The following is a 27627-nucleotide window of genomic DNA, read 5'->3' on the forward strand; positions in this document are numbered from 1 at the left end:
CCCCGGCCTGGAAAATCTGCCCACCCTGGGCAGGCTGGATCCTGCTCACCCGGCCCACTTCTTGCCAGGTAGGCTGTTCTGGGCTTGGGGGGGGGCGGGGGGTGTCCAGGGACAACACCAGGTGGCTTGCTCTGGATGGTGCCAGGGCCAGTTCTAGGGGGGCTGCTTAGGGGATGTCATATGCCAGGGCACTGGGGCCAGCCTCAGGTGGAGAGATCAGAGCTCTGGGGAAGGCTCATTGTGTTTCAGGGGACAGAGGACAGTCTGGAAACCGAAGGCAAAAGATGAATTATCACTGACTCCTTTCACTTCCATTTTACTGTCCGAAGACACAGAATGAGATAGGAATGCCCCTCCCCTGCCCCCTCCCTGGGGGTTCCCCCAGTGAACCCCATCAGAGCCAACCCCTGTGGCTGGCCCAGCCCAGACCCCCTCAAGACCAGCTCTGAGCTCTGTGCTCTACCTGGCTGATCACATTTGTGTCCTCCCTGTCCACATCAACCAAGCCTAGGCCACAAGGGGTTGGGAAGATGAGATAAGGGTGAATAAGACAGGCAACTGTGGAAGTGCATGCAGGAAGGAGAGGGAGTGGGAGCTCTTACCAGGCCAACACTTGGGGCTAGAGATGAGGGCTAGAGGCCAGGACTGGATGGAAGTAGGCAGGAGGAGGGGGCAGGCTACCTCACTTGTTACCCCGTGGCTTATGATACTATGGCCCCCAATGAAAGAATCAGAGAGCTGATTCTCCAGCATTGGAACATCCCCTCCTCACAAAGGCTTGTACTTTCTTGTCCACGAACACCCATGAACACCTTTTTCCTCTGCTCCTCCTTCCCTCCCCCCAACTCAGAAAGACTGTAGGGCACGTGGCCAGCCAGCCAGATGCATAGACAGAGGTCCTGAGATGCCCTCAGAAAGAGCAAGAGATTTAACCCCTGCCTCTGGGTGACTCTCCTTGTCCACATAGGGACAGACACCAGAGTCCCAGGGAGTGGCTTGAAGCAGGTACCTTGCCGGTGGTAGTAGGGGGAGGAAGGGCCCCAGCTTAGGGCTGGCTTGGCTCCAAATGTGGATTCAAGCCTCCCTTCTGGGGCTGTGGGAGGTGGGGGATGGGGAACATTGGAATTCCATTTGGTGGGTAACCTGGCTAGGAAGTCATGGGGCTAGTAGGGAAGGGACGGAGGGAGGGGGAAAAGAGTGAAAGGGAGCATTGCAGGTGATAGGAGTGGATGGGGGAGGGCTGTTGAACCCCCTTTTCCCTACCTTATTCCCCCTCCCTTCTGGGTCTGTACCCCAGAAGCACTTTGATCCTTACACCACCTTCAGCCCCCCAGAACTTATGGACTTGTCCTTATACTCTGCTGCTTCCCCTACCTCTCATTTCCTTAAATGTCCATGTTCCCTTCTTAGACTTAAACTCTTCGTGGGCAGGGATCATGTCTAACAACGCTTGTACTGCACTCTCCCAAGTGTTCTGTACAGTGCTGTGCACATAGTAAGCACTCAAATACCATTGCTTGATTAATTGACTGAGCACTTAGGAATCTAATGATCAAAACCAGAAGGCCCAGCCCCTTCTGTTGGGTTCTCCAACCTGGATATTGGCACTGTCTGCATGCCAGTCAATCAGTGGCATTTAGTGAGCTCTTATTGTGTGCAGAGCACTGTACTAAATGCTTGGGAGAGTCCAATACAACAGAGTTTATAGAAGTGTTCTCTGCCCACAACGAGCTTATGGTCAAGGGGAGGAGTTTACCATCTAGTTTACAATGCAGGACAGGCAATCCCCCATCTCCTCCCTCATTCTGTAGTCTCTCATCCCACCTCCACTCACTCTCTACTCTCCTCCCCATCAGGCTCCCCACTGCCCTGGCCATGGCGCCCCTGGGAGAAGACACACCCCTGATCGGGGGTCGCTCCTGCAGTCTGTCATCCAGTGAGGTGGGGGGGCTGCAGCTCCTCCTGTACCATCACACCAACGCCCCTCGCTCGGTGCCTGACTCATCCTGGATCCTGACCTTCTCCTTTGGAGAATACTCTGCCGAAGATCTCTGCATCGTAGCTGCCAAAGCCTGTGGTGAGGGGTTGGGCCAGGGGCTCCTGGGAGTGGGTGTATAGAGAGTCATCCCCCCACCCCTGAGGTTGGGGGATACTGAGCTGTAGATAGAGGGAAGAGCCTACTCTGGTGCCTTGGGAGTGGGTGTGAACTCAGTTTGTGTGTGTGTGTGTAAGGGTTCAGGAACCCCTCACAAGAAGTATCTAGACTACCACAATGCACCAGTCTATTCTCACTCAAAGGGGTCAGAGAGTGTTGGTTCAGACCACTTCCTGGTCTGCTCTGAGAGGAACGCTGCCAGCTCTGAGGGAAATGGATTAAAACTCTCTTCCCCACCATTCGGTACTGACTTCTGAGCCAACGGGGGCTGTGGGTGAAAATTTTGCTTTGGCTGTTTGGATGCCAGGGTCAGATAAGGTACTTTGGGGATATTGAACTAGGGAATGGACCTTGGCGCCGTCTGTTTGGCTTTCAGACAGGAAATGTGAGAGGCTCTGCTCCCTCAATCCCTCCCCTAATTTCCCCTCCCTCCACCAGGGATCCTGCCTGTGTGCCACAGTCTCTTTGCCCTGGCGACAGAAGATCTGAAGTGCTGGTTTCCGCCCAACCACATCTTCACAGTGGATGACACGAGTGTGCAGGTCCTCGTCTACAGGCTGAGGTAGTGCCCTTGGAGCTGGGGGAGGGGGAGGAAGGGAGGGGCCGAGGGGCTGTGGTTTCCTCCACCCAATGCTATCAAGCAGGGCACTGAGCTCTTCACACAAGGCAACACTGCTGGCCACGGCGTGGGGGTGGGGGGGAACCCTGGGTGGGGGCCTGGAGGGGGGCGAGAAGTGGAAAAGCACTGAGGATGCAGAAATATATTCTCTCCAGACAGCCAGGAAGGAGGAGCTCCTCCCACCTTCCCCCAGCCCCTTCAGCCCCACTCAGAGGACTCACCCTCTCCCTTGGGTGTCCCCCACCAGGTTCTTTTTCCCAAACTGGTTTGGCCTGGAGAGATGTTACCGCTTCGGGCTGAGGAAGGATCGAGCCAGCGCCATCCTAGACTTCCCCGTCCTTGACTACCTGTTTGCCCAGGTCAGCCGCCTCCTCCATCCCCCTTCGTCGGTCAATCGCCAAATCACTCCAATTGTGTGCCAAGAGCTTGGGAGAGTATAACAGAGGTAGAAGACCCAGTCCCTGTCCTCAAGGAGCTGACTGTCTAGCAGAGAAGACAGCGACAGAAAATAATCCATCAATCAATCAATCAATCATATTTATTGAGTGCTTACTGTGTGCAGAGCACTGTACTAAGTGCTTGGGAAGTACAAGTTGGCAACATATAGAGACAGTCCCTACCCAACAGTGGGCTCACAGTCTAGAAGGGGGAGACAGAGAACAAAACCAAACATATTAACAAAATAAAATAAATAGAATAGATATGTACAAGTAAAATAAATAAATAAATAGAGTAATAAATATGTACAAACATATATACATATATACAGGTGCTGTGGGGAAGGGAAGGAGGTAAGACAGGGGGATGGAGAGGGGGACAAGGGGGAGAAGAAGGAGGGGGCTCAGTCTGGGAAGGCCTCCTGGAGGAGGTGAGCTCTCAGTAGGGCCTTGAAGGGAGGAAGAGAGCTAGCTTCGCAGATGTTGGGAGGGAGGGCATTCCAGGCCAGAGGGATGATGTGAGCCAGGGGTCGACGGCGGGACAGGCGAGAACGAGGCACAGTGAGGAGATTAGCAGCAGAGGAGAGGAGGGTGTGGGCTGGGATGTAGAAGGAGAGAAGGGAGGTGAGGTAGGAGGGGGCGAGGTGATGGAGAGCCTTGAAGCCGAGGGTGAGGAGTTTCTGCCTGATACGCAGAAATTACATATAGGAGGAAGCCTTGAAGATGGCCTGGTTCTGGGTCCCTGTTTCCATGGGCAACACCCCCAGGAGGGGGCTGGACTGGGTCACCCCTGGCCTGAGGCCCCAGGGCTGATTCTGGTTGTCCCGGGAGGCCAGGGTCTCTGTCATGGAGGTCCAGAGAAGCCCCAAGTGGGGCTGTGGGAGGGGAGAGTTTGAGAATTGCCCTAGGGAGCTGAAAAGCAGCAGGGCAAGGGGTGGTGCCACCTGGGCATCTGTGGCTACCGGGTGACGTGTTGGGACTGGGTGGGGGTGGTCTCAGGCCCGCAGTGACTTTGTCAGTGGGAGGATGGAGTTCAGCTTGAGTCTGAAGGAGCAAGAGGAGTGTCTGAGCTTGGCTGTGCTGGACCTGACCCAGCTGGCCCGGGAGAGGGGCCAGGGCCCAGAGGAGATCTTCAAGAGTGTCAGGTGGGTGTTGACCCAGGAGGGAGGACAAGGGGACCTGCTCAACCCGGCCCCCAGGAGAGGGTGATCAGGGTGGCAGGAGCAGCTATGGTGACGTCACCCCCACCCCTTCCCAGCTATAAGTCCTGCCTCCCAGAGAAATTCCGACGGCAGATCCAGGGACTCAGCTTCCTGACCCGAAAGAGGATCCGAAAGACCGTGCAGCAGTCCCTGCGGCAGGTGGCTGGGTGCCATGCCGACGGACGCTCACTGAAGCTCAAGTACCTGATGGATCTGGAGCGGATGGACTCAGCCTTCCCACCCGAGACCTTCCCTGTGAAGGCCCCTGGGACTGGGCACAGCGAGGGAGCCCGCCAGTTAATCCATGTGTCTGGGGAGAATGGCATCTCCTGGAACTCTAGTGGCAATGAGGTGGGGGCCCCGGGCCCACTGAACACAAGCCCCTGGGTACCATGCCAACCTTATGGAAGGGGTCAGGGACCACCTGAGGTTTCTGGGAACAGGTTGCTTTCTCCACCCCCAAACCCTAGGGCACAGACAGACTGCCACCTGGGCACGAGGGGTTGGGCACTCACTTTGGGGCATGGGTTAGTGGCCAATTGGCTCCCGCACTGACCTTTGCACCGCTCCCCCCCCCATCCCAGTAGAAGATGACCATAACCCCGCCCTAAAGCCCGAGTGGGTGACCTGTCCCTCCCTCCATCCCTCTGCCCAGAGCTCTCAGCATTTCTGCGACTTTCCCGAAATCACCGACATCAGCATCAAGCAAGTCAGTCGGGACGGCAACCCCAGGGAGACCCGGCTCGTCACTCTCACCAGGACAGATAACAGGACACTGGTAGGTTGGGCCACAAAGTGAGTTCTCGATAAATACCATCGACTGATCGATCGATTGGGCCCCTCTTCCCGTCCGGCCCAGCTCCTGACTGGGAAACTGACAGCGGCTGTCATCTGCAGGAGGTGGAGTTCCCCACTCTGCGGGAGGCCCTGTCCTTCATCTCCCTCATTGATGGCTACTACCGCCTCACGGCTGATGCCCACCACTATTTCTGCAAGGAGGTTGCCCCACCGCAGCTCCTGGAAAACATAGAGGACCAGTGCCACGGCCCCATCACGTGAGGCCTACCCTCCCCTCTGCTCCCCCTGCCCCTCAACCACCTTCCCTTTCCTTCCCGCCAGCCTCCAGGGTTGGAAATAAATACTTCATTAGGTCCTACCTAAATACTACTTGACATCAGTCAGTCGGTCATATCTATTGAGCACTTACTGTGTGCAGACCACCGTATTAAGTGCTTGGGAGAGTAAAATATAATAATAATAATAATAATGGCATTTATTAAGTGCTTACTATGTGCTGATCACTGTTCTAAGCACTGGAGAGGATACAAGGTGATCAAGTTGTACCACATGGGGCTCACAGTGTTCATCCCCAGTTTACAGATGAGGTCACTGAGGCTCAGAGAAGTGAAGTGACTTGCCCAAGGTCACACAGCAGACATGTGGCAGAGTCAGGATTTGAACCCATGACCTCTGACTCCAAAGCCCGGGCTCTTTCCACTGAGCCACGCTGCTTCTCTAACGATAGACAAGAGAAACAGCATGGTGTTAGAGAAGCAGCAGGGTGTAGTGGTTAGAGCACAAGCCTGGGAGTCAGAAGGTCATGGGTTCTAAGCCCAGCTCTGCCACTTGTCTGTTGTGTGACCTTGGGCAAGTCACTTCAGTACTCTGGGCCTCAGTTCCCTCATCTGTAAAATGGGGATGAAGACTGTGAGCCCCACATAGGACAACCTTATTACCTTGTATCTACCCCAGCACTTAGAACAGTGCTTGGAACATAGTACATGCTTAACAAATACCATAATTAATATATTCCCTGCCCACTACAAGCTTTCAGTCTCCCCACCTATTCCTGCTGGCTCAGCAGAGGAACTAATAATGTTAATAATAATAATGATGATGATGATGATAATGGCCTTGATTAAGCAATCCTATGTGCCTGGCATTGTGCTAAGCACAGGAGCAGAAACAAAAGCAGGATGACCTAGTGGCTAGAGCCCAGACCTGGAAGTCAGAGGAGGTGGGTTCTAATCCCAGTTCTGCCACTTGTCTGCTGTTTGTCTTTGAGCAAGTCACTCAACTTCTTTGTGCTTCAGTTACTTCATCCGTAAAATGGGAATTGAGATTGTGAGCCCCATTTGGGACCTGATTACCACATATCTTTAACTCAGCGCTTAGAACAAGTCCTGGCACATAGTAAGCACTTAATGAATACCATAAAAAAGATTATAAAATCAGACATAGTCTCTGCCTCCCCTGTGGAGTTGACAGTTATTTCTAAGAGACGTGACCTACTGACCTGCTGCCTAGGGAGCTCAAGGGAGAGAGCAAATCTCCTCCAGAAGGCCTTCCCCAATTAAGCCCTCTTTTCCCCAACTCACTCTCCTTTCTGTGTCATCTATGCACTTGGATCTTGGGCACTCGGTATTCTCTCCACCCTCAGCCCCACAGCACTTATGTCCATATCTGTAATTCATGTATTTATATTGGTTTATATCTGTTTCCTCCACTAGACTGTAAGCTCGTTGTGGGCAGGGAACGCGTCTACCAACTCTATCAAATTGTACTTTCCTAAGCACTTAGTATAGTACTCTGTACACAGTAGGTGCTCTTTAAATAAATAAATAATAAATTGTATTTATTGAGTGCTTACTGTGTACAGAGCACTATACTAAGCACTTGGGAGACTATAATTTGACAGAGTTGGTAGCTACGTTCCTGGCCCACAACAAGCTTACAGTCTAGAGGAGGAAACAGACATTAATACAAATAAATAAATTATGGTTATGTACATAAGTGCCGTGGGGCTGAGGAAGGGGTGAATAAGGGAGCAAGTGCATGGGTGATGCAGGAGGGAATGGGAGAAGAAGAAATGAGGGCTTAGTCAGGGAAGGCCTTTTGGAGCAGTCATGCCTTCAGTAGGACTTTGAAGTTGGGGAAAGGAATTATCTTTTAGATATGAAAAGGGAGGGCATTCCAGGCCAGGGGCAGGATGTGGGTGAGAGGTCAGCAGCAAGACAGACAAGATCAAGGTACAGTGAGTAGACTGAAATTAGAGGAGCGAAGTACTTTATAGGTAGATAATAATAATAATAATAATAATAATAATAATAATGACATTTATTAAGCATCTACTAAGTGCCAGTCACTGTAGATACAAGCAAATCAGGTTGGACACAGTCCCTGTCCCATGTGGGTTTCACGGTCTCATCCCCATTTTACAGATGAGGTCATTTAGGCACAGAGAAGTAAAGTGACTTTCCCAAGGTCACACAACAGCGAAGTGGTGGAACTGGGATTAGAAACCATGACCTTCTGACTCCCAGGCCCATCCTCTATCCTCTAGCCATACAGGGGGCTGGAACCCCTGCTTTCCACAGCTGGGGTGGGGTGAGAGATCTAGGGGGCAACCCAGGAGTCTGCCTCAAGGCCCAGGCAGGGAGTTGAGACCGCCCCCATCTCTGGGCTTAAGTCTCTGTCATGGTCTGTTTCTTTCACTAGGTCTGAGTTTGCAGTGAACAAGTTGAAGGTGGCGGGAGGAATAGCAGGCTCCTACCTGCTGCGTCGCAGCCCCCAGGACTTTGACAGCTTCCTGCTCACCATCTGCATCCAGGTCCAAAGCCCAGGTCCCCTCTCCCACAGAACCCAGGCAACCCCCAGCAGCTAGGCCGTGGAGCCCCAATCAATCAGTGGTATTGATTGAGCATTTACTGTGTGCAGAGCACCAGACTAAGTGTTTGGGAGAGTCCAGTACAATAGAGTTGGTAATAATAATAATCATAATCATAGAGGTGGTCTTTGTTAAGCAATTACTCTGTGCCAAGCACTGGGCCAAGCGCCGGGGGAGTTACATGATAATCAGGTCAGACACTATCCCTGCCCCCAAGGAGCCCCTCCCTGCTGAGCCGGGGGTTGGGGGATGGAGGGCAGCCCCACTGATTGGCCTCTCTCCGCCATCCCCCTGCAGACCCCGCTGGGCCGGGACTACAAGGGCTGTTTGATCCGGAAGGATCCATCGGGCAGCTTCTCGCTGGCCGGGGTGGGCCGTCCCCACTCGAGTCTGCAAGAGCTGCTGGCTGCGGCCCACAACACCGGCCTGCGGGCTGATGGAGTGGCCCTCAATCTCCACACCTGCTTCCCTCCCCGGCCCAAAGGTAAGCCCCTCCTGGCTTCCCCCAACCCCCGGGACTAAAGGATCAAAGGGGGCCGGGGGGTTAGTGGCGGGGGGGGGGGGTGCTGGGTGGGAATGATGCCCCCCCCACCTTTCTTTTTCTCCTCCTCCTCCTCTCTCCCTTTCCTGATAGAGAAGCAGCATGGCCCAGTGGAAAGAGCACAGGACTGGAAGGGAGGGGACCTGGGTTCTGACCCTGGCTCTCCCACTTGCCTGTTGAGTGACCTTGAACAAGTCACTCTACTTTCCTGGGCCTCAGCGTTCTCATCTGTTAAATGGAGATTCATTGCCTGTTCTCACTCCTAGTTAGACTGTGGAATTTCAGGTGGGACCGGGACTGCGTCTGATCTGATTGGACTGTATCTACCCCAGGGCTGGGTAGATAATAAGTGTTCAACAAACACCACAATTTTTACTATTTTCTCATCCTCCTCCTTCCTCCCCCAGAGAAGTCCAATTTGATCGTGGTGCGGAGGGACTGCAGTCAACTACCCTCGTCCCCTTCACCGCAGCCCCGGCTTCACCTCAGTCACATGATGTTTCACACCATCCAGCCCGAGAGTCTGCAGTGGGTAAGGCTTGATGGGGAGGGGCTGGGGTGGGCTGGGGTGAGGAGTCGGGGGAAGGAGTGGACTGAAGGGGAGCGGGGAAATGGATTGCAGGTCTGGGGCTGGAACGTGGAGACCAGTGGAGACCCCCAGCAGTGTACCCAACTTTCCTCACAGTTCCACACCTCTTTTAGGGTTCTGTGCCATACTGTGGAGCAGAGGGTCTGTCTAGGAGCCCCGGGTTTGAGGGGCAGGGACGGGGAGCTGAGGAGAAGAAAGTGGAATCCCTAAAGGCAACATTGCTTCCTTCCCCGGCTCAGTCTCCCTGCCTCTATCTCTCCATAGCACGAAAACCTGGGCCACGGCTCTTTCACCAAGATCTACCGGGGCACCCGGAGGGACGTGGCAGATGAGGAAACGCGGGAGACTGAAGTGCTGCTCAAAGTCATGGACAGCACCCACCAAAATTGCTCTGAGGTAACCTCTGGCCCCTAAGCCCTGGGGTCTTTTCCCACCAGGGGCAGATAACTTGCTACAGGAAGGATTGCAGTTAGACCTAATAATAATAATAATAATAATAATAATAATAATAATAATAATAATAATAATAATGGTATTTGTTAAGTGCTTACTATGTGCCAGGCACTGTACTAAACACTAGGGTGGATACAAGCAAATCAGATTGGCCACAGTCCCTTGTCCCATGTGGGGTTCCCAGGCTCAATTCCCATTTTACAGATGAGGTAATTTAGGTCTAGAGAAGTTAAGTGACTTGCCCAAGGTCACACAGCAGACAAGTGCTGGAGCCAGGATTAGAACCCATGATCTTCTGACTCCCAGGCCCATGTTCTACCCACTACGCCATGCTGCTTCTTTAATCATAATAATGATGGTATTTGTTAAGCACTTACTCCGTGCCAAACACTGAACTAAGGGCTGGGGAGATATAAGATAATCAGGTCAGCTATAGTTCCTCTCGCACACGGGACTCATGGTCTAAGTGGGAGGGAGAACAGGTATTGAATACCCATTTTACAGATGAAGTAACTGAGGCATCGGGAAGAGAAGCAGCGTAGCCTAGTGAATAAGGCACGGGCTTGGGAGTCAGAAGGACCTGGGTTCTAATTCTGACTCCAACGTGTCTGCTGGGTGACCTTGGGCAAGTCACTTAACTTCTCTGTGCCTCAGTTACCTCATCTTTAAAATGGGAACTAAGACTGTGGGACATGGACATGTGGGACGTGGGACATGGGCCATGACCCAACTGATTACCCTTCTAGACTGTAAGCTCACTGTGGGCAGGGAATATGTCTGTTATATTGTTGTGTTGTACTTTCCCAAACAGTACAGTGCCCTGCACAAAGTAAGCACTCAATTAATATGATTGATTGATTGATCTACCCCAAAGCTTAGAACAGTGTCTGGCACATCGTAAACGCTTAACAAATACCATTAAAAAAGTGAAGTGACTTGCCCAAGGTCACCCAGCAGACAAGTGGCAGAGCTTGGATTAATACCCAAATCCTCTGACTCCCTGGCCAGGGCTCTTTCCACTAGACTGTATTGCTTCCCTAATTTCAGAGCTTCCTGCCCAGCAGCGGGGTGAAACGCTGGCACAGTAAGGGAGATGGTGGCATTTCCTTCTCTGGGGCAATTTGGGTGCAGTTTTAGGTGGAGATGGGTGGTGGGGGTGGGGCACCAGAGGACCCCAGGAGGACATGTCTACCAACTCTGTTGCATTGTATTCTCCCAAGCGCTTAGTACAGTGCTCTGCACACAGCAAGCACTCCGTAAATAGCATTGATTGATTGATTTTAGACTTAGGATTCTGTGACTCCTCTCCCCACCTCCCCACCCCCATTCCAGGACCTGATCCAGGCCCAGCCATCAGCCACGGAGAGGAGAGAGGGCACATTTCCCCCCTCCCCCTTGAAGCTCTGGGAAGTCCCTGGGATGGAGCCAGGGGAAGGTGAGGGTGGTGGGGGTGGGGGGAGGGGGTCTGAGCTACCAGAACTCACTCTATCCCTCCTCTCTGTCCCTCCTTCACGGTCCAGTCCTTCCTGGAAGCGGCCAGTGTGATGAGCCAAGTCTCCCACCAGCACCTGGTGCTGCTCCATGGGGTCTGCATGGCAGGAGATAGTGAGTATTCTGTGCCAACTGCACCCCTAGGCATGCCACATTGGGGTGGAGGGGAGGGAGCTTCCTCAAAGCCCCCGGGGTCTCCTTCTTCCTCTCCCACCTCCTGTGGGACCCCTCCCCCCAGTAAGGTTCCCCGTTACTAGCCTGTTCTCCACCTCTTGAAATACAGCTGGACTTTGAGGCTACCTTCTCCCAGCTGGGCCTGAGCTAAGGTTTTCGTCCTGCAGGGCCACGATGAGTGAACTTTGGGGCAGCCCTGACCCCAAGCTCTCTCCCCGCCCCCCACCCCGCCACCCCCCATAGGTATCATGGTGCAGGAGTTTGTCCGGTTCGGGGCGCTGGACACGCACTTGAAGAAGCACACCCCCAACATCACTGCCAGTTGGAAGCTGCAGGTAGCCAAGCAGCTGGCCTACGCCCTCAACTACCTGGTGAGTACAGAGCCCCCACCCACCCACTTGGATTGCTGCTTGGGGAGCCAGGGAAGGGGCATTTGGGGGCAGGGAATGTGTCTGTCAAATTGTTATATTGTACTCTCCCAAGTGCTTAGTACAGTACTCTGCACAAAGTGCTCAATAAATGCGATTGACTGACTGACTAGTAGTCACAGTTGTCATCCTAGTGATGGGCTTGATTGAGCGCCCCCTTGGGTGCCATGCACTGAACTAAGCGCTTGGAAGAGTACAAGAGAAGCATGAATCACGGTCCCTGCCCTCAAACAGCTTCTCCTCTAGATGGGGGAGAAGCAGCGTGGATTAGTGGAAGGAGCCCGGGCTTGAGAGTTGGAGGTCGTGAGTTCTAATCCCAGCTCCGCCACTTGTCAGCTTTGTGATTTAGGGCAAGTCACTTAACTTCTCTGTGCCTCAGTTCCCTCATCTGCAAAATGGGGATTTTTTTAATGGCATTTATTAAGCACTTACTATGTGCAAAGCACTGTTCTAAGCGCTGGGGAGTTTACAGTGTCATCAGGTTGTCCCACGGGGGGCTCACAGTCTTAATTCCCATTTTACAGATGAGGTAACTGAGGCACAGAGAAGTTAAGTGATTTGCCCAAAGTCACACAGCTGACCAGTGGTGGAGCCGGGATTTGAACCGATGATCTCTGACTCCAAAGTCCGTGCTGTTTCCACTGAGCCCTGCTGCTTCCCCAATTAAGACTGTGAGCCCCACTTGGGACAACCTGATAACCTTGTCTCTACCCCAGTGCTTAGAACAGTGCTTGGCACATAGTAAGTGCTTAACAAATACCACCATTATTATTATTATGAGCAGAACCATATTTACAGATGGGGGAAATCAGAATAAATAGCTAAATATACACGTGTTGAAGCTGGGTGGATAGAAGTAAATCCACATGCGGGTTGAAGAGACTTGGGGTGTTGGGAGGTATTCGAGGAAGGCTTGCCAGATGCGGGAATTTGGGGAGGACTTTGGAGGTGGATCGGCAGGGTGGGGATTCCAGGCCAGGGGAAAAGCTTGAGGACCTTCAGACCACGGTCCCCATCCAAGTCCTTAGAACAGTGCTTTGCACATAGTAAGCGCTTAATAAATGCCATAAAAAAGTCCTGGCTCTGGGTCCCCCTGAGGAGGAGGGAGATTTACCCCAACCTGCCTCCGGCCCTCAGGAGGACAGACGCATCGTCCACGGCAACGTCTCTGCCAAGAAAGTGCTGCTGGCACGGGAAGGGGATGGGGCCAGCGGGAGCCCCCCATTCATCAAACTCAGTGACCCCGGCGTCAGCCCTGCAGTGCTGGCCAAGGAGCGTGAGTGTTTGGGGGGGCGGGGGGGGGGGGGTTGGGGAGGCTTTGAGGAAGCTTGGAGAGGGAGGGAATCATTCAGTACCAGGAAGACATCCCTCCCCAACAAACTATATCTCCCAGTGCTCCCCCACCACCAGGCTCCAGGGAAGGATCTTCATCAGGAATCTGAAGGAGGTACCCACAGATCTGTGGGCAGGGAGCATAGGAGTGAGTCTGTGCCCCTGATGTGGGGAACAAACACTACCCCCACACTCCTCCACAGTGCTTACTGACCGCATCCCGTGGGTGGCCCCTGAGTGCCTGTGGGATCCCAAGAGCTTGAGCCTGGAAGCTGACAAGTGGAGCTTTGGTGCAACAGTCTGGGAGATCTTCAGTGGGGGCACCATGCCCCTGAGCACCCTGGAACCTGCAGAGGTTAGTGTCCCTCATCATAATTATTATTACCATCATCAATGTGGTCTTCGTGAAGTGGTTACTATGTATTCAGGGTAGAGACAAGATAATCAGTAAGCTCGTTGTGGGCAGGGAATGGATCTCCCAACTCTGTTATACTGTACTCTCCCAAGAGCTTAGTACAGTGCTCAATAAGTGCTTAATAAATACCATTAACTGACTGATTAACTGATTGATAATAGAAGATAAGCAGCATGGTGCAGTGGATAGAGTACAGGCCTCGGAGTCAGAAGGTCATAGGTTCTAATCCTGGCTCTGCAACTTGTCTGCTGTGTGACCTTGGCAACTCACTTCACTTCTCTGTGCCTCAGTTACCTCATCTGTAAAATGGAGATTGAGACTGAGCCCAAAGTGGGACAGGGACTGTGTCCACCCCGATTTGCTTGTCCACCCCACTGCTTAGAACAACACCTGGCACATAGTAAGCGCTTAACAAATACCATAATTTTATTATTATTATTATTATTGTAGGGTTGGACCCCATTCCGATCTCCGAGTCTAAGAGGGAAGGAGAATAGGTATCAATCCCATGTTTTACAGATGAGGTAACTGAAAATCAGAACAGTCAAGTGACTTGCCCAAGGACACACAGCAGATAAGGGGCAGAACTGGGATTAGAACCCAGGACCTCTGACTCCTGGGCCTGGGTTCTTTCTACTAGGCCATGCTGCTTCTCTCAGGGAAGGGCAACGAGCATGGGGAAAAGCCCTCCGGATCTGAGTAAAGAGATCAGCCTGGTCCAGAGGAGCAAGAGGGTGCTTCTGTAGACTCAGAAGCCCCCTATGGGACAGAGACTGTGTCTGACCTGATGATCTTGCATTCATTCATTCATTCAATCGTATTTATTGAGCACTTACTGTGTGTAGAGCACTGTACTAAGCGCTTGGGAAGTACAAATGGGCAACATATAGAGATGGTCCCTACCCAACAACGGGCTCACAATCTAGAAGGGGGAGACAGACAACAAGTAGACAGGTGTCAATACCAACAGAATAAATAGAATTATAGCTATATACACATCGTTAATAAAATAGAGTAATAAATATGTACAAATATACACCAGTGCTGTGGTGAGGGGAAGGGGGAAGGGCAGAGGGAGGGAGGGAAGGAGGAGGAGGAGAGGAAAAATGGGGAGCTCAGTCTGGGAAGGCCTTCTGGAGGAGGTGAGTTCTCAGTAGGGCTTTGAAGGGAGGAAGAGAGCTAGTTTGGCAGATGTGTGGAGGGAGGGCATTCCAGGCCAGAGGTCGGACATGGGCCAGGGGTCGACGAAGGGACAGGAGAGAACGAGGCACAGTGAGGAGGTTAGCGGCAGAGGAGTGGAGTGTGCGGGTTGGGCTATAGAGGGAGAGAAGGGAGGTGAGGTAGGAGGGGGCAAAGTGATGGAGAGCTTTGAAGTGGAGAGTGAGGACTTTTTGCTTGATTCGATGGTTGATAATAATAATAATGGCATTTGTTAAGCGCTTACTATGTGCAAAGCACTGTTCTAAGTGCTGGGGGGGGATACAAGGTGATCAAGTTGTCCCACACGGGGCTCACAGTCTTAATCCCCATTTTACAGATGAGGAAACTAAGGCACAGAGAAGTGAAGTGACTTGCCCAAGGTCACATAGCAGGCATGTGGCGGAGCCGGGATTCGAACCCACGACCTCTGACTCCAAAGCCCGGGCTCTTTCTACTGAGCCACGCTGCTTCGCAGCCACACTACTTAGGCAACCACTGGAGATTTTTGCATCCATCCCAGCGACTAGCACAGTGCTTGGTACCCAGTATGTGCTTAACAAATACCACAATCATTTATTATTGTATCTACCCCAGCGCTTAGGGCCGTGCTTGGCACATAGTGAGCTCTGAACAAAGCCCACAGTGACTACTATTGCAGCCTCCAGTGAGACCCTAAATCTGCCTGCTCTTGTGGAGGGATCTGGGCTGGAGACGGTACCCAGTCCGGCCACTAGAGGGCACTGTGGTCGCGCAAATCGCCTTGCCCGGCTCTTTGGAGGGATGGACCACAGAGTGGGGAAGGCTGGACTGCTGGGGACCTGGGTCCTCAGCCCCCCCGACCCGGCCCCCCCCCCCCATATGCTGCAGAAACTCCAATTCTACAAGAAGCAGCTCCAGCTGCCTGCGCCCAAGTGGACGGAGCTGGCCAACTTGATCGGACAGTGCATGGACTACTCTCCTCCCCGCAGGCCCTCCTTCCGTGCGGTCGTCCGGGAACTCAACAGCCTCATCACCTCAGGTACTTGCCCTGGTATCAGGGGAACTCGGGGGTTAGCGGGAGGGGCACTAGGGACCCACCGGTGTGCTTGTGGACTAGCCTCATGTGGCATCAGATGAGGTGACTGTGGCCAACCTGGCACAGGTTGGGACCCCACCTCCTTCAACCTCTCCCTCCTCCTCCCCTCCCCCAGATTATGAACTCCTCTCGGACCTGTCCCCCAGTGAATTGGCTGTCCGAGATGGGTTCTGGCCCAGCACCAACCTGTCTGCCTGCCAGGACCCCACGCTGTTTGAGGAGCGCCATCTCAAATACATCTCCCTGCTGGGCAAGGTAGGGCATGAGTGGGCAAGGAGCAGGTTACCCAGGCTATTGATGGGGAGAAAAGGGGCATCATCATCATCTTCATTATCCATCAGTCCTCCCAGAGCACCCCTAATGGGCAGAGGCACTGTACCAGGCCCTCGGGGGAGGGGCCGTGTTAGAGAACCAATCCACTCCCTGCCCTCAGGAAGCTCCTGATCTGAAAGGGAAGACAGGGCAGTCAACACCCAAAGGGCAAGGAGATTCAGAAATGACAGGGTTGAGCTAAAAGGGTGGAGTGAGGCATTGTCAGGAGAGTGGGTGAGGTGAAGCTAGGAAAGCTTTGTGGAGGAGGTGGCTTTGAGTTTCACTGCCTGGGAGAGGAGAGGAGGAAAGGTGGGAGGAAGGAGCAGTGGGGGCGTGGGGAGAGGCCCTGCTGCGGGGGTCAAGGTTGGAAAGTAGGAAAGGGCAGCCCAGACACAGGCTGAGATGGAGAGCCCCATATGGGACAGGGGCTATGTCCAATGTGATTATCTTGTATCTACCCCGGTGCTTACTACAGTGCTTGGCACATAGTAAGTGCTTAACAAGTATCATTATTATTATTATTATTCTACAGGAAGGCCAGCCAGCAAGGGAACAGTGGGCTAGTAGAGAGGGGGAGGCGAGACTAGACAAGATGGGTGTGGCCAGCTGGTGGCCAGACCCAAGGGCCAAAGTCCCTTTGGTCCCCCTCCTTCCCTGCCAACTAGTCTCCCCAGAACAGCAACATTTCCATGACTAAACCCCAGCAGGTTCCACCCTTCCTGCTCCTGCCATGCTGTGGGTTATTTTAGAAGGAAAGTTGCCTGGTCCCTTAGAGATTACCTTCCCTAGGCACAGGCACGGAGGGCAGAGGGCACTTATGCCCCCTAACCTCAGCTCAGAGCCTCCCCCAGCCTCTCTGCCCAGCCTCTGCTCCAGCCCTAAGGGCTGGACTCCTGGACTCCTGGGTTCCTGTGTTTGGGTTTGGGGGCAAGAGAAAGCCCATTGACCAAATTGTTGCACAGTCCCCCCAACCCTCCTCACCCACACCCAACCCTGTCCCCCGAGACCCTGCTGAAAATAATGGCAGAGGGTGCAGGCAAGTGGCAGGCAGGTGGGGGCCCTGGCTCAGAAGGGAGGTTGGGCAAGGTGGGGTGACACCTGCTTCCCTTGGGGCTAGGGCAACTTTGGGAGTGTGGAATTGTGTCGCTATGACCCCCTGGGGGACAACACCGGGGAGCTGGTGGCTGTGAAACGGCTGCAGCAGAGCACGGCGGAGCAGCTCAGAGACTTCCAACGGGAGATCCAGATCCTCAAGTCTCTCCATAGTGACTTTGTGGTCAAATACCGGGGTGTTTGCTACAGCCCAGGTGAGCCCCTCCTGCCCCACCCAACAGCCCCATTGCCTCTCCAGCCCACCCCCACTCTGGCCTGGGGATGGGACCAGCCCTCTGCTCTCCTCCCCATATCCCCCTCCTTTTCCCCATCCTTCCCAGGATTAGGGAAATTAAGGGAGAACAAGGGCAGCTGGGGCCTGGGAGAGCAGGTTTCTGTGTTCTCTCAGAATCCAGAAAGTGGCTGGGGGAGGGGGGGGGGCGCGGGGGCTGGAGGGGGAAGGAGGGAGCCCTTGGGAAGGGTAGGGGTGGCTCTTGGATGACGGGTGGCTCTCCCTCTCCCCCATCAGGCCGGAAGAGCCTGCGCCTGGTCATGGAGTACCTGCCCAATGGTTGCTTGCGCGATTACCTGCAGCGCAACCGCCAGCAGCTGGATTCCCGGCTCCTGCTCCTTTACGCCTCCCAGATCTGCAAGGTGCTGGGGTTGGGGCACAAGTGCAAATAGCAGGGGGGTAGGGGGTGGGAGGGAAGAGAGGGGACACCGGGGTGGGGGAGAGATAAGAGTATGGGTGTCCTGGAGGAGAAGAAGACAGAGTCTGCCCCCACCAAATAGAGTGACTGTCATCAGGGCTTGATGAGGCACTGGCAGAGGGCAGGAGGCCCACTCCACCTAACCCCTGGGCTGAAGAGCTTCAGGGAATTAGTGATGTCTAGTGGGAAGTCTCCAGGGCTGTTTGGAACCATCGCGTCCATATTTCCCCTCCAGAATGACAGGGCCTTGGCCGTAGGGGCAAAAGCCTCAGAAGTCACTGGGGGTGGTCTGCTCTGTCCCGTGACCCTTCCCTCCTCTCCTTACAGGGGATGGAGTACCTGGGTTCTCAGCGCTACGTCCACAGGGACCTGGCCAACAGGAACATCCTGGTGGAGAGTGAGACGCATGTTAAGATCGGGGACTTTGGCCTGGCCAAGATCCTGCCCCAGGACAAGGAGTACTATGTGGTCCAGGAGCCCGGCCAGAGCCCCATATTCTGGTGTGTTGCCCCTCTCTCCCCTCACCACCCTCAACTCTAGACATCCATCCCGGTTTCTCTTTAACTGTTTCTTTCCCGACCAGGTATGCCCCAGAGTCCCTGTCTGACAATGTCTTCTCCCGGGAATCCGATGTCTGGAGTTTTGGGGTCGTGCTGTATGAGCTTTACACCTACAGTGAGAAGAACAGGAGCCCTTCAGCGGTGAATGTCAATCCATCAACCATTTTATTGAGCACTTACTGTGTGCAGAGCCTTGGACTAAGTATTTGGGAGAGGGCAGTACAACCCAGTTGGCAGACGTGTTCCCTGCCTACTTGTCTGCTGTGTGACCCTGAGCAAGTCACTTCAGTTCTCTGTGCCTGTTACCTCATTTATAAAAGGGGGATTAAGACTGTGAGCCCCATGTGGGGCATGGACTGGGTCCAACCTGATTAACCTGTACCTACCCCAAGTTTAGGACAGTGCCTGGCAAATAGGAAGTGCTTAACAGAGACCATCCCTGCCGCGGTCGAGGTCCACGGGCCGCGGCCTTTGACTCACTGCAGAGGGTACGGTTGCCCCCCCGCCACCCCCGGCCCTGGTTCTCTCGCTCCATCAGGCGGCCGGGGCCGCAGCAGCTCCAATGGACGGCCGTCGGGTGGGGGGGCTGGGGGGTGGGTTGGCCACAACCTTCCCCAGGGACCGGCCGATCCCACCGGCTGGGCAACTTGGTAGAAGTCAAACCGCGAAGTATGGCTCAATGGAAAGAGCACGGGCTTGGTAGTCTGAGGTCATGGGTTCAAATCCCGGCTCTGCCAATTGTCAGCTGTGTGACTTTGGGCAAGTCACTTAATTTCTCTGTGCCTCAGTTACCTCATCTGTAAAATGGGGATGAAGACTGTGAGCCCCACGTGGGACAATCTGATCACCTTGTATCCTCCCCAGTGCTTAGAACAGTGCTTTGCACATAGTAAGCACTTAACAAATGCCATTATTATTATTATTATTATTATTATCCCTAGCTCACTGATTCCCACCCTGAAGTCTGGGGCCCCTGCACTCCTCCTCTACCTGGTTAGCTCCCTCTTACCCTCCAGGGCCTAAACCAGGGCTGGATTCATCTTCCAGGGAGCCTTTGGACTAATCAGTTTTGTGGGACACTCCATGATGCTTGGTGTCTTTACATCACATTGCATATAATAATAATAATTACGGTATTTGTTAGGCACTTATTATTTGCCAAGCACTGTTCAAAGTGCTGGGGTAGATAGGAGGCAATCAGGTTGTCCCACGTGGGGCTCACAGTCTTAATCCCCATTTTACAGATGAGGTAACTGAGGCAAGAGAAGTTAAATGGCTTGCCCAAGGTCACACGGCTGGCAAGTGGCGGAGCCGGGATTAGAATCCACGACCTCTGACTCCCCAAGCCCGTGTTCTTCCCACTCAGCCCCGCTGCATATGACGGCATCGATGGAGGGTCCGAAAGGAGAAACCAACACTGCCACCTACTGGAGGGGAATGGGAGAGTGGGGGGTCCCAAGGGGTGCCTGGCCTCTAGGCAAGCAGCTCTGGAGCACCAGGGCACCCTCTCTAGAGTTGGAGCTCCCATTCCCTAGGCACCGAGGGTGGGGGAGGCAGGATCAAACCTTGGAAAGCCAGAGGGGACCAGTCCCCTGCTGCAGCCCCTGAAGTCCTCGCATTAATCTGACCCCCCCATCTGCTGATGGTTTCTCTCACCTTCTCTCCACCCCCTTCTCCCCTTCCCTCCAGGAGTTTCTGCGCATGATGGGATGTGACAGAACGATGCCCATCCTTTGCCACTTGCTGGAGCTTCTCAAGGAAGGCAAAAGGCTGCCCACTCCTCCTGGCTGCCCATGGGAGGTAAGCGGGTGTCACCTATCCAGGTGGCGGGAGGGCAGGGAGGTTGGGAGAATGGCCTTGTGAAGTAAGTCAAGGGCAGTGACTCAACTTGGGGTGGGAGGACTGGAGGCCCAGATAGGTTCATGGGTCAGAGAGGAGAATCAAGGAACGGGACCACTTTGCCCAAGACTTGAACTGCTGAGAACAGAGAGAAGGGAAACCTTTTATTGCCAGAGACAATGAGGTACTTATGTTCTTTGCAAACACCTCTCCACTACAGAGGAAAAGTCATAGAAATGAGCCAATAAATAGGCAAAGGGAAATACAGTCATTTGCTTTCTTGAAAATCTTAAGATAAAAAAATCCCCATTGAAGCAACAGTAAGCTAGGGGAAAGACCAATCAGTCAGTCAGTGGTATTTATTGAGCTCTTACCATGTGCAGAGCACTGTATTAAGCGCTTGGGAGAGTACAGTATAAAAGAGCTGGCAGACATGCTCCCTGCCTACAGGAGCTTACAGTCTAGAGGACAGATTTTTTTTATGGTAAGAGTTTACACTGTTCTAAGCACTGGGGTAGTTACAAGTTAATTAGGTTAGACATAGTCCCTGTCCTGTATGGGGCTCACAGTCTAAGTAGGTGGGAGAACAGGTATTTAATCCCCATTTTACAGTTGAGGAAACTGAGGCACAGAGAAGTTAAGTGACTTGATGATGACTGTGGTATTTGTTAAGCACTTACTATGTGCCAGGTACTGTACTAAGTGCTGGGATGGTTATAAGCAAGTTGGGTTGGATACAGTCCCTCTCCCAAATGGGGCTCACAGTCTTAATCCCCATTTTACAGATGAGGGAACTGAGGCCCAGAGAAGTAAAATGACTTGCCCTAGGTCACACAACAGACAAGTAGCAGATCCAGGAGTAGAACCCAGGTCCTTCTGACTTCCAGGCCCATGCTCTATCCATTAGGCCATGCTGTTTGTCTATGAAAATAAATTATGGATATGGACATAAGTCCCACCTGGGGTTCAAAGTCTCAATGAGGGATGCTTCTCCTCTAGTAGTGTGACTTAGTAGGAAGAGCACGAGCCTGGAAAGACCTGGGTTCTAATCCTCACACCACCACTTGTCTGCTGCATGACCTTGGGCAAATTGCTTTACTTCTGCTTCAGATTCCTTAGCTAGAAAATGAGGATTAAATGTGTGTTCTCCCTCCTACTTAGATGGTGAGCCCCTTGTGGGACATAGTCTGACCTAATTATCTTGTATCTACTCCAGCACTCAGTACAGTGCTTACAGTTACAGTATATCATACAATAATCATATTATTATAAGATCACTGGTGTCGATATAGTTATACGTCAATTATTAGACCTATAACTATAACTTCTAGACTGTGAGCCCGTTGTTGGGTAGGGACCGTCTCTATATGTTACCGATTTGTACTTCCCAAATGCTTAGTACAGTGCTCTGCACACAGTAAGCTCTCAATAAATACAATTGAATGAATGAATGAATAAGTGCGGTAGGGGTGAGGGTGGAGTGAATGTCAAGTGCTTAAAGGGGACAGATCCAAGTGCAAGGTTGATGCAGAAGGGAGAAGGAGTAGGGAAAATGAGACCTTGGTAGGGGAAGGCCTCTTGGAGGAGATGTGATTTTAATAAGGCTTTGAAGGTGGGAAGAATAGTGGACTGTTGAATATGAAGGGGGAGGGAGTTCCAGGCCAGTGGCAGGACATGGGTGAGGGGTCGGCAATGAGAGAGACAAGATCAAGGTACAGTGAGTAGGTTGGCATTAGAGGAGTGAAGTATGTAGGCTGGGTTGTAATAGGAAATCATCCAGATAAGTTAGGAGGGGGCAAGGTGATTGAATGCTTAAAGCCAATGGCAAAGAGCTTCTGTTTGATGTGGAGGTGGATAGGCAACCACTGGAGGTTCTTAAGGAGTGGAGAAACAGGACTGAACAATTTTTTTAGAAAAATGAATCAGGCAGTAAAGTGAAGTGGGGAGAGATAGGAGGCAGGGAGGTCAGCAAGAAGGCTGATGCAGTAGCCAAGGTGGGCTAGGATAAGCACTTGGATCAACGTGGTAGCAGTTTGGATGGAGAGGAAAGGGCAGATTTTAGCGATGCTGTGAAGGTCGAACTGACAGGATTTAGTGACAGAATGAATATGTGGCTTGAATGAGAGAGCTGAGTTGAGGATAATGCCAAGGATACAGGCTTGTGAGACAGTGAAGATGGTGGTGTCTACAGTGATGAGAAAGTCATGAAGAGGACAGGGTTTGGGTGGGAAGATGAGGAGTTCTGTTTTAGACATGTTAAGTTTGAAGTGTCAGTGAGACATCCAAGTAGAGATATCCTGAAGGCAGGAGGAAATAGGAAACTGCAGTGAAGGAGAGAGGTCAGGGCTGGAGATGTAGGGAATCATCCACATAGAAATAATAGTTGAAGCCATGGGAGCAGATGAGTCCTCCAGGAGACTGGGTGTAGATGAAGAATAGAAGGAGACCCAGTACCGAGCCTTGAGGTACTCCCAAAGTTAGGGGGTAGGAGGCAGAAGAGGAGCCTGTGAAAGAGACTGAGAATGGGTGGTCAGAGAGATGAGGAGAACCAGGAGAGGACAGTGTCAGTGAAGCCAAGGTTGGATAATGTTCTTAGGAAAAAGGGGTGATCAACAGTGTCCAAGGCAGCTGAGAAGTTGAGGAGGATTAGGATGGAGTAGAGGCTGTTGGATTTGGCAAGAAGGAGATCATTGGTGACCTTTGAGAGGGCAGTTTCTGTGAAATAAAGGGGATGGAAACCAGATTGGAGGGGTTTGAGGAGAGAATTGGAGGAGAGGAAGTGGAGACAGTGGGTGTAGACAACTCGATCAAGGAGTTTGGAGAGGAATGGTAGGAGGGAGATAGGACAATAACTGGAGGGAGCCATGGGGTCAAGGGAAGCTTTTTTAGGATAGGGGAGACATGAGCATGTTTGAAAACAGTGAGAAAGAAGCCATTAGAAAGTGAAGTTGAAGATGGCGGTCAGGGAGGGAAGAAGAGAGGGGGCAAGTGCTTTGAGAAGGTGCAAATGGATGGGGTCAGAGTCACATTTTGAGAGGAGATGGGAGATCTCTTGAGATATGCTGGGAAAGATGAAAGAATTGAGACAGGAGGAGGGAGGGACTGTAGAGGAGTAGGGGAGACTTTAGCGAGATCATGTCTAATGGTTTCAATTTTATCAATAAAATACACGGCTGGGTCATTAGGAGCAAGAGATTGTGTGGAGGGGAAGGGCAGACAGGGAGTTTGAAGAGGGAATATGGTTGGAAACAACAAAAACCTGAGCTGAGCTTGTTTCTAGCATTTGCATTGTGCGTATTGCGTAGTTCGCAATACAATGCTAATAAACTGATACGGTGTTTCCAATACAGCAGCACACTGTGATATTGCTTGACTTGCTGAGCAGCACTACATTGTATTCTGGCCAAAGTGGATGCTAAAATGTCCAGTTATGGTAGGAATGACTGTACTCTGGACCCGGCCCTGGGAGAGTGAACCATAGAGAAGAGGAGTTTGGTTGGGTCTTAGCACAGTCTGATCCATGCTCTTCCAGTGCCATCACTGATCAATCAATTAATCTTTCAGTAGTATTGCTCAATCAATCAATCAATCAATGGAGTTTATTGAGCACTTACTGTGTGCAGTGCAGTGTACTCAGAGCCTGGGAGAGTACAGTATAATGGAGTTGGTAGGCACATTCCCTGCCCACAAGGAGCTTATAGTCTAGTCTACTGTGTGTAGACCACCGGGCTAAGCATTTGGGAGAGTGCACTAAGTTAGCAGACACAGTCCCTGTCCTTCAAGGAGTTTACAACCCAGAGCAGGAAACAGACACTAAAATAATTTACAACTAGAAGGAAGGAGGGAATGCGGATATGGACATGAATTAGAGCTGTAGTAATAGGGTGTGTGAGAAGTGTATATAAGTGCTCTGGGAGGTTATCAGTATGCAAGTGTATCTATAATTCTATTTATCTATTTTGATGCTACTGATGACCGTCTACTTGTTTTGTTTTGTTGTCTGTCTCCCCCTTCTAGACTGTGAGCCCGTTGTTGCATAGGGATTGTCTCTATCTGTTGCCGAATAGTACTTTCCAATCGCTTAGTACAGTGCTCTGCACACAGTAAGCGCTCAATAAATACGATTGAATGAATGAATGAATGAATAATTGGCACCGAAGTGCCGAAGTGATTGTTGTAGATTAGGGGAAAAACTTAATTAAACTGGATAGGCCTCCTGGAGGATACCTGATCTCTGAAGGACTTTGATGGTAGGGAGAGCAGTGGTGTGCGGGATGTAAGAGGGGAGCGAGTTCCAGGTGAGGGAGGACGTGAGCCAGGAATCAACAGAGGGAGAGATGAGAAGGAGGCACAGGTTGGCTTGAGAAGAGTGAAGTGTGCGAGCTGTTGGGGAAGAGGAGTGCAGATGAGTAGGGGTTGGAAAGAGTTTATTTGAAGGACTTAAAGTTACCCATCAGTAATTTCTGCTTGAAGCATGGAGGAATGGGGGATTTTGAGGAGGGGGAGACATGCACAGAACAGTGTTTTTAAAATGATCTGGGCAGCAGAGTGCAATATGGGCTGGAGGGGGGAGAGGCTGGAGGCAGAGATGTCAGCGAGGAGGCTGATGCAGTAGTCACCCTAGGATATGACAAGTACCTGGACCAGCGGGTGTGTTGGGAGTTTGGATGGAGAGGAGGGAGTGAGTCCGGCAAATGTTATGGAGGAAGAACTGGCAGGATTTGGGTTGAAAGAGAGAGAGGAGTCAAAGACAATGCCTAAGTTACATGCTGAAGAGACAGGGAGGAGGGAGTTTTGTTGACTGTGATGGCCAAGTCAGGGGAAGGAGAGGGTTTGTGGGGAACACGAAGAGTTCACCAACATCACCATCCTCAGCCTTGGCACTTGAGAACCCGAGGGTGGGGAGGGGCAGCAGGGTCGGAGGAAGGGGCACCGGCTTCAGGTCTCACCCTTCATCCCTGCCATCTCTGTGTTTCCTAGGTGCATGAGCTAATGCGGAGCTGCTGGGCTCACAACCCGTGGGAACGGCCGTCCTTCAGTGCTCTGGGCCCCCAGATCAACGCACTGTGGGATGAACGGAGCAGTGGCCGGGGGTAGATGAGTGGGGGCCTCGGTGGGCCCCCCCACACACACCCGCCATCTACCCTACCCCCCAGCCCCTTTGTGGGGTAAACAGGTGATCGAACTGCTGACCTGCGCCAAAGGGTTCAGATGGAACACTGGGTGGGGCAGCTCCAGGAGCCCAGCTGCCATTTCTCCCCCAGCCCTCAGAGAATGGGAGATCAAGACTTTCTACCCACCTCAAACACCTCCACCACGAACTGCCCCCTGCCCTGAGGGCTGGTGCCCAGATCAAGGTCAGGATGCAATGGTAGAAGCAACAGAGAGCTGGAGGAAGGTCAGCATGGAATCACACACTGCCCAGGACTTCCTGTCTCCTCTCTTGGACTTCACACTGCCTCTGTCTCACATCCTTCACCTCCGTCCAGCCTCTGCCTTGTTTGATAACATTAAGGTCCACGTTCCAAAGCGAGCCACTGCGGAGCCAGAGAAACAGCCAGACTAAATGGGTTGAACAGAGGGTAAAAGAGTGGGTACTTCAAGAGCTGGTTTGTTGCCATTTGAGGATTACCTAGCTCGAAGAGGAGTCAGTTCTCCCTCCTTTCCCACTGGACTGCCATTCAGCGACAAGGCAGTATAAAGTGAACCAAGTTTTTCATAGAAAAGAGGGGGTTGGGTTCAGATCCATGAAGAGCCTGTGTTTTTTTCTAGGTAAAACTTGGTTCACTCTACACACACACACACACAAACACACACAAGCACATGCATGCACATGCTTGCAGGCTTGTCTGGATTAGACACAGGAGGGCCAGGGAAGAAACAGTTAAGGGAGTTTCTCAGAGCAAGCTAAAAAGGGGCCTAAGGTGGGGGCAGGGGTGAAAGAAAGAGAAAACAGCCTTTTCTCTTCTACAAACAGATAACAGACAACTGAAGGACAGATAAAGAGATTTCTATTTTGACATGGAACAGCTCAGTATTTGTTATGTCACCAAGGGGCATGGTGATGAATTGGCTTCAGTGAAACAAAAAGGACTAGTGTGAGTGGAATTCATGCAGAAAGGGTGGGGGATACCGGTACCCAATTTTAAGACATTTGTCTCCACTAGTGAAGCAGAATGGAATGCTCTCTCTATGACAGCACTGTTTTCCCGGTTGTATTATCTCCCCAGAGACCCACTGTAGCACACGTGGCAGCACACATTCAGCACACCAGGTGGCCCTTGGCCCAGTCCCCCAAGGAGGGATAAAGGCAATTTGTTGGATTTAGAAGACTGTTGTTTATTGTTTAAGTTTGCCATGACCCTGTATGTGTTATTTTATTGCTCCATTCTGGGTCTGTCAGCTGTTCCCCTTCCATGTGTGGTGTCATGGAATGAGGTCTAAGTTTCACCTACATGGTAACCACCTCCCTTCCCCGCCCTCCAACCCTCCAGCCCCAGCCTCCCCCTTCCTTCCAAAAGGTTGAGAAAATACTGCTGGGAGGAAAGCAAAATAAATTTTCCAGGTAGTTTCAAGGACTCCTTTAGGACTCATGGACTACTTTCGGCTCTTCCTTCTTTACCCCTGACCTGCCCAAAGTTTCTGCTGAAAATAAGCTGCTGATACACACACACACACACACACACACACACACACTCTCTCTCTCTCTCTCTCTCTCTCTCTCTCTCTCTCTCTCTCTCTCTCTCTATCTTTGTCCAGGCCCAGTGATTGTGTCTCATTGATCCTTTAAATAATTTCTCAAGCAATCAATCAATGGAACTTATTGAGGGCTTACTGTGTGCAGAGTACTGGATTAAACACCTGGGAGAGTCCGATACAATAGAATCGTAAGAAGCAGCATGGCCTAGTGGCTAGAGCACGGGCCTGGGACTCAGAAGGACATGGGTTCTAATCCTGGCTCTGCCACATGTCTGCTTTGTGACCTTGGGTAAGTCACTTCATTTCTCTGTGCCTCAGTTACCTCATCTGTAAAACAGGTATTAAGACTGTGAGTCCCATGCGGGACAGGGACCATGTTCAAACTGACAACCTTGTATCTCCCCCAGTGATACAATTTATTGATACACTTTAATATAGTGCCTGGAACATAGTAAGTGCTTAATGAATACCATTAAAAAAAAACAGAATTGAGGGGTATGGTCCCTGACCACAAGGAGCTTAAAGTCTAGAGGGTTCCTACCCTCTCGAGTTTCCCCGTCAGCTGCGTTTTGGATGTCCTTCAGTCACTCGTCCATCCATCCATCCACTTGCTCCCACCCAGTGGAGTTATCTGGGA

The 27627-nt window shown here is 52.0% G+C and overlaps 1 protein-coding gene across 1 annotated transcript; it reads left to right on the forward strand.

Annotated features, from left to right (window-relative positions):
- Positions 1-26939, forward strand: JAK3 (Janus kinase 3). The gene is made up of 24 exons (XM_038772650.1): positions 1-68; positions 1857-2077; positions 2594-2717; positions 3022-3133; positions 4211-4356; positions 4470-4764; positions 5069-5191; positions 5311-5468; positions 7912-8023; positions 8378-8564; positions 9029-9153; positions 9475-9606; positions 11184-11268; positions 11572-11699; positions 12894-13032; positions 13292-13443; positions 15571-15721; positions 15894-16033; positions 17208-17397; positions 17712-17836; positions 18220-18392; positions 18476-18593; positions 20142-20252; positions 25272-26939. The coding sequence occupies exons 2-24, from the start codon at positions 1876-1878 to the stop codon at positions 25386-25388; spliced, it is 3345 nt and encodes a 1114-aa protein (XP_038628578.1). The 5' UTR covers positions 1-68; positions 1857-1875; the 3' UTR covers positions 25389-26939.
- The last annotated feature ends 688 nt before the right edge of the window (positions 26940-27627 follow it).

Source organism: Tachyglossus aculeatus, chromosome X1, assembly GCF_015852505.1.
Source record: "Tachyglossus aculeatus isolate mTacAcu1 chromosome X1, mTacAcu1.pri, whole genome shotgun sequence".
Lineage (NCBI taxonomy): Eukaryota > Metazoa > Chordata > Mammalia > Monotremata > Tachyglossidae > Tachyglossus > Tachyglossus aculeatus.